This window comes from Sceloporus undulatus, chromosome 2 (assembly GCF_019175285.1).
Source record: "Sceloporus undulatus isolate JIND9_A2432 ecotype Alabama chromosome 2, SceUnd_v1.1, whole genome shotgun sequence".
NCBI lineage: Eukaryota > Metazoa > Chordata > Lepidosauria > Squamata > Phrynosomatidae > Sceloporus > Sceloporus undulatus.
Genome location: NC_056523.1, coordinates 91,579,108 through 91,585,793, shown reverse-complemented (window position 1 = coordinate 91,585,793; position 6,686 = coordinate 91,579,108). Strand labels below are relative to the sequence as shown.

General features: G+C 40.9%; 1 protein-coding gene across 4 annotated transcripts in view; it reads right to left on the bottom strand.

The window, feature by feature from the left end:
- Window positions 1-6,686, bottom strand: part of CAMK2A (calcium/calmodulin dependent protein kinase II alpha) — a 176,239-nt gene that overhangs the window by 47,760 nt on the left and 121,793 nt on the right. For all 4 annotated transcript variants that reach the window (XM_042449335.1, XM_042449337.1, XM_042449338.1 and 1 more), the window contains exons 8-9: window positions 4,187-4,270; window positions 607-701 (exon numbers count right to left, since the gene is read on the bottom strand). In XM_042449335.1, the coding sequence (XP_042305269.1) occupies window positions 607-701; window positions 4,187-4,270 (179 nt within the window). The remainder of the gene's footprint in view (window positions 1-606; window positions 702-4,186; window positions 4,271-6,686) is intronic.

Sequence of the window (6,686 nt, the reverse complement as noted above, 5' to 3'; positions counted from 1 at the left end):
CTAATCTCTCTGGGACTCAAAAAAAACCATACTGTTAAAAAGTCACAAGATACAAAAATTGAAACAAGATCAAATAATCAAAATACTTTTGCCCAATTTCAGATTATTCTGATCTCCCAAGGGACACCCTGGTATAATACAGCCCTACAGATCTGGAGTTATTCTTAACCTCCCAAAGATGGGTCAGGGGATATGTGAGCTGCACAGGAAAGAAGGCAGATGAAGTATTAGTTGTGTGAGCTGCCTTTTGCCTACACAACCACTGGATAAAGTTTCTATCAAAATAAATAGCTACAAATTTCTGCATTACTTTATTTTGCCCACAGCTCACGGTTCTCACTTATGTTATTTTATCATCCTGTCAAGTGTGTAAGGTAGGTTGGACTGACAAGCAGCGACTGACCCAAATCAACCAGGGGTCATCAGAACTGAGGGGGAATTTGAACCTGGATGTGCCTCAGATTAACTACTACTCTAGGTTTTCAATCAATTTACAAGCCCAGACAAATGCAGAGAGAGAAGGGTAGAGAGAAAGAGACAGTATTAAAATAAATGACAACAAATGAGAGAGAAGGAGGGAGCAATGAGGGAGGAGGAGTCACTTACATCATAGGCTCCAGCTTTAATCTGCTGGTAGAGTCGGTGCTGATCCTCATCCCAGAAAGGAGGGTAGCCAACCAACAAAATATAGAGAATAACTCCTGTGTGCAAAGGAGGGGGAGAGGCAAGCATTGCTATGTATGTTCTACCAACCATGGGGTGGGGTGGGGTAGGGGGTAAAGAGGTTAATTCAGTAACTTAGAAAACTGGAACAAGCCTATACTATCAATGAGATCCAAAACTGAAGAGCTTCCATTCAGATCCAACTTTGGATAGATATGATGTGATATAGTTCCTTCTTGTCTTAATAATCCAGGACTCAGACTTAAGCATGAAGCTAGTTCATCATTCAGCCTAAGTTGTCAATAAAGCTTGTCTGAAAGAAACATTAATTTTTATACAGTGTGAAAAGACTTCTCTGTTTGGATTGTATGTATCATAGCAATAGCTGAACAAAAACAGGTGGCAGTAAGGCTGGGTAAACCAAATTGCTGTAGTCAATGGGATTGCTCGGCATGTATGTTCTGCATATTGTAGGCTCCAGAAAGCTCTTTTTATTCTAGTGATTGTCCCAGAGGTTACAGTGCTCAAAAAGACACAATCACCCTCTTGTTTCTTCCATCTCTTTGCCAGAGAGATCCATTTACCACAAAGGGAATTCTCAGGACAATCTTAGCTCCATTCAAGGTTAGTGAATATTGACAGTTCACAGCACCTTGCTGTCTGAGGCAGAGTTGAGTTTGTGCTCATGATCAGTTCATACTCTTCCTGAGACAATGCAGCTCCAGTTGTGCTTCTGCACTGGAGGCATGCAGAACTGTCCAGTTCCAACCATGGAAACGTGACAGCTGAAGGCATGGGTAACTGAAATGACAGTAATTTCATCTCACATCAGCTTTAAGTAACCTTAGCTTTAGGTAAACTAGGGAATCATCTGCCAGCTATGGGCAGATGTGCTGACTTGTGGAGAGCATGAATTAGTTGTCTTCTCTGGTACACACAGCAGCCATCATCCTAGACACAAAAGAGAACCCAGGGATAATGAATATACTGTAGGCCTGATATAGACAGGCCAAAATAAAGCTGCTTTGAATCACTTTGGAGGTATGGTGTTTTTTAAAAATTTTTAAAAAAATATTTTATTAGAATAACATATAATAACATATAATAGTACAAAAACAATACATTGTTAAGCATGTAGAGATAAGCACTAGTAATATTAATAACATTAACATTCATTACCCTAAGAGAAGGGGGAAGGGGAATAAGGGGAAGAAACAAAAACAAGCAAACAAACATACAAACAACCATACCTAAAAAAAACCCACAACAATCTGTACAAGCCTATTTACAAATGCTAATCTATTACTATTCCTTCTATTCCATCTTCCTTTACATTTGGAGGTATGGTGTTTCAATGATGCATGCATCCTAAGAGTCTGGAAGCTGCACCAAAGCTGCAATGTGGACTCCTAGGACGCATGTATCATTGAAACACCATACCTCCAAAGTGACTCGAAGCAGCTTTATTTTGGCCTGTCTGTATAGGGCCGTAGTTAGCTATGGGGTCTTTTAGCCCACCCTGTCCATTATTTCCTCCATTTCAAGGATAGCTTTAGGAGATACTACAGATGGATGGGGCTGAATATAAATCCTATTATCCATTTTAATTTCTTTCTCTGCCTGTTCTCACACTCTAGCAGGCTCCCATTTCTGATCTGAGAGATCAGACAAGAGATCTCTCTGTAAGTTCTCTATGTTTAGGAAAACTTAATTCACAAAAACTATGTGGCACTGTAAAAGCTAACAATTCTATTTGGCACAAGCTTTTGTGAACTTCAGAGCACATCATCAAATTCTCAATGGGAATGTACCTGTTTTATTGAATCTTTTATGATGCCCCCCCCCACACCCATACTCAAGATTGTTGTGTTGCCCAAATAAGCTTCCTAAATCATAACAGTTCCATGCATGTAAAAATTGTACTTTGAAAATGTGGCAATCTCTTGGCAGATATCAGTAGGGACTGGCTCATTAGACATGCTAGCAATGACACAGTTGTACAAATACATTGTCTAAGCTTCAATAACTTTTCAGCAGGAAAATACAATGTAAATATATGCCCCAGATCCGTTTAGTGCAACATTCTCTAGAATCTAACACAGGAAAAATTGGTCTCCCCACATGTGTGCTCTAAAAATCAGGTTGCAGGTAAAAAGGTTTACTTAAGTGAGTCACCAATGTATCAATATGTTGAGTAGGCAACAAACAAACAAAATTTGGTGTTATGCAGAGGGTGGGTCTTACAGAATATGCTATTTATTTTAATTTTTTAAAATAACTGATTGTGAAGGAGGGAGGGATATCACTGTGGTAAACAGACTCTTTTGTAGACACTGTCAGAGACTCTGCTGGAGCCTCTTATGCTTCATAAGCAGCCATACTCTGGAAATGATGGTATGTCAAGTGAACCTGCAATAACATGAACTGCTTCACTCCCTGCCATTCAGAAAATCTTGGCAGTTCAGTATTCACACCAAATGCAAATGCATGCCATAGAAAGCTATTTGGAGGTTGCTATAGAAGAACAACATGCATGCCAATAACAGCATTAATTCATAAATTTTAATTCAAGGCACCTGCATTCACTTAGTGCTCTGTCACAACTATCATACTTGTTTGGGTTGTACCAGTGAATTAGCTTTACTAAGCTCTCTTTTTCCATTTGTATAATACGGATAAGAGCTCTTCCCTGAGTCTCAAAGGAATGATGAGGATAAATAGATTAATGAATGAGAGGCTCTTTGATGCTATAGTAGTGGGTGATATAATGGACTCTCAAAGTAACAACATCCTGAAATGCCATTTTTAATCTCCAAGCTGCTCCTGTTAATAACTCTTGAAGTTCTGCTGAACACTAATTGATTTGTTAAGTCTATAAATCTACAAAGCTTTGTGGCAGCTGAAAGACCATTCACCTAATAGCTTTATTGTGTGATTTTGAAACTACATGTTATGAAACTATTTTAATAAGGTTTCCTCCCTATCCTGACTATATTTTGGTTTAAGGTACACCGGATCATTGTAGAACCACAGTGTACATACAGATCTCCATACTACCCATGACATAATGATGGCATACTTGGCATGGGCCAAAATGAGTTTACTACTTTTATTATGAGCTGTTACTCATCTGTTTGAAGGGACATTTAAGGTAGTAGAAATGGCAGTGACTTGCCTATATGACAACCTTCAAATACTGAACAAGATGTAGAAGAGATATAGGACAAATGTCAGGAGTGGGGGCAATAATGTGGGGTTTAGTTCATCTTTTGGACTGTAATATATGACTTCTATCATGCCTATGGTTTCCCACCCAACTGTAATTAAGTACACAACTCACAGAGCAACTCTGACATTGCCTATTATTCTGCTAAAAACACTTCAGATATAACTAGCCCCTACAGACAAGATAAGTCTTGTAAATAGTACAGAACCTGGCAATGGGATCATAATGGTTGCCTTCCTCTTCCATCAAAGTTAGTCTCCATTTGTAGCATTATTTTGGAAACATAATATTACTTACCACATGCCCACAAGTCCACAGCTTTGCCATAAGGGTCCTTTCGGAGCACTTCAGGGGAAAGGTAACCTGGAGTGCCTGCAAAACCTGATAAGACAAAAAGCCCAATCATTCAATGAGTTACACCATTGTTCTCATTCCAGAACCTAGCTCAAAGTGCAAGACAATGATCAAGCTTGGGATTTAATGGAGGGTAACACAGTTATGTCTTGGAAAGGAGTTTGGGAACTGTGTATGTCACAATTTCACAAGTTATTAAGGAAGAATAAGTTGCATTTTCTGTATATGTCCTTCTCATGGAGACTACTGGGATTTAACTGAGATACTGGGAATAGCAGCATCAAAGAGAATGGCCATCTTTTATTCCCACTGAGCCTCTGATTTGCTTTGTAGAGAATGCATGGTATATGGGAACAATTCTGCTCTGCCATGGCAGAAAATCCAATTATGGTACCACTTTAGATAGATAGGTAAATGGGTAATACATATTCAGTTTGGCCCTGCCTTAAAAAGTCCAAGGTTATTTTCAGAAAATGAAAGGGCAAAGGAAAACAAAACATTAACTATGAAGCAGCTGGTGTATATGCTACAAGTTTACTCCCTGTGGAATTGGATAGATACTGCTCTGGTATGTGGTGATCTGAGCCTTCCACTGCTCCCATGTGAGATGTAAATGCTGATTTGAGTTATTCTGGGACAGATAGTCTGTCTAGGAATTCACGGAGATGATTTTGCATTTATCATCTGGTTAGTTTTCTCTTTTTTAAAAATTAATATACAAAATTAATTTCCCACATATTTAAGGAAACACAGCCGCATTCTTTTCAGGTATTTTCTTCTCATGAAGATTGCCCTTTTCACAGAGCAACTTTCCAGGCCATAACTGTGTAAAATAGAAAATCAAAACAAGAAGCATAACAAGGCCTGTCTTCCCTGGGATCAGATTTTGTGTACAGAGTACCCATACAAAAGGACAATAAATAGTTGTCTGCATCTCCTTTAAAGTGATGAAACGTGTTTCACACATTACCTTCTTTTTTCCTGTGTGAAGATAAACAGTGTGCATGGTGTAGTGCAGGGTTAGGCAACCTTTTTGAGCCGGGGGCCGGGTTGCTGTCCCTCAGACAACTGGGGGGCCGAAGCCAAAAAATAAATAATTAAATAATTTTAAAAAATTTTAAATAAATAAATGAATAATAAAAAGTAATTTCTACATACACTGCACACATCATATTTTGAAGTAAAAAACAAAATGCGAACATATACAATATTTAAATTGAAGAACAATTTCCCGGCCTCTGTGGAGGCTTCGGCCTTCACAGAGGCCAGAGGAGAAGGGAAGAGCCACCCATGACGCCGTGATCGTGGGCGGCCCCCCGCCCTTTCCCGGCCTCTGTGGAGGCTTCGGCCTTCACAGAGGCCGGGAAGGAGGGAGGCGGCCGCCCATGTTGCGCGATCACGGTGATCGCAGGCGTCCCGCCGCCCTTTCCGGCCTCTGTGGAGTCTCGGCCTTGACAGAGGCGGGAAGGAGGGAGAGGCCGCCCATGATCGCGGTGATCGCGGGCATCCCCCGTGCCCTTTCCTGGCCTCTGTGGAGGCTTTGCCTTCACAGAGACCGGGAAGGCGGGAGGAGGCGCCCGTGATTACGGTGATCACCGTGATCGGGGGTGGCCCCCGTGCCTTTCCCGCCTCTGTGGAGGCTTTGGCCTTCACAAGGCTGGGAAGAAGGGAGGAGGCCACCCAATGGCCGTGATCGCGGGGCAGCCCCGCACCCTTTCCAGGCCTCTGTGGAGGCTTCAGCCTTCACAGAGGCCGGGAAGGAGGGAGGAGGCCACCTTTCGCGGACGGCAATTGGTGGCAAGACCGGGCTGGGGCCCGTCCCAAGGCCTCGCCAGGCCGGATCCGGCCCATGGGCCATAGGTTGCCAACCTCTGGTGTAGTGGTTTGAATATTTAACTATGGTTCTGCAGACCATGATTCAAATCCCAGCTCACCCATGGAAACCCACTGGGTGAATTTGGGCAAGTCTTCTGAGTGTTACCAAAAAGGAAGTGGAACCACATCTATACTACAGGAGGCCATAATGCCACTTCTCCTTTATCACTTCCACTCTGGTCTTTGGAAAAAAGACTTTGATCAGCCTTCTCCAGCTGTGTGCCCTTCAGATATTATCTAAATGACAATAACTCTAAGTTTATTTATTTTATATTATTCTGACAGGCTTTTAGAATTGGTAGTTTTTTAAAAAGGGTTTTTAAGAGTCTGTGGTATTGTTTTAATTCTACTGTTTTAACTGTTTTTTAGTATTTTAATTGCATGTTTAAATTGTTTTAATATTGTTAATAGTTTAATTCTACTTTAATGTTGACCTTTTGTATGTTTTTGGTTTTAATTTTTAATTTTGTAAGTTAGCTAAGTCCTGGTTTGAGGGGGAAAGGCATGATATATATAAGATGATGATGATGATGATGATGATGATGATGATGATGATGATGATGATGAT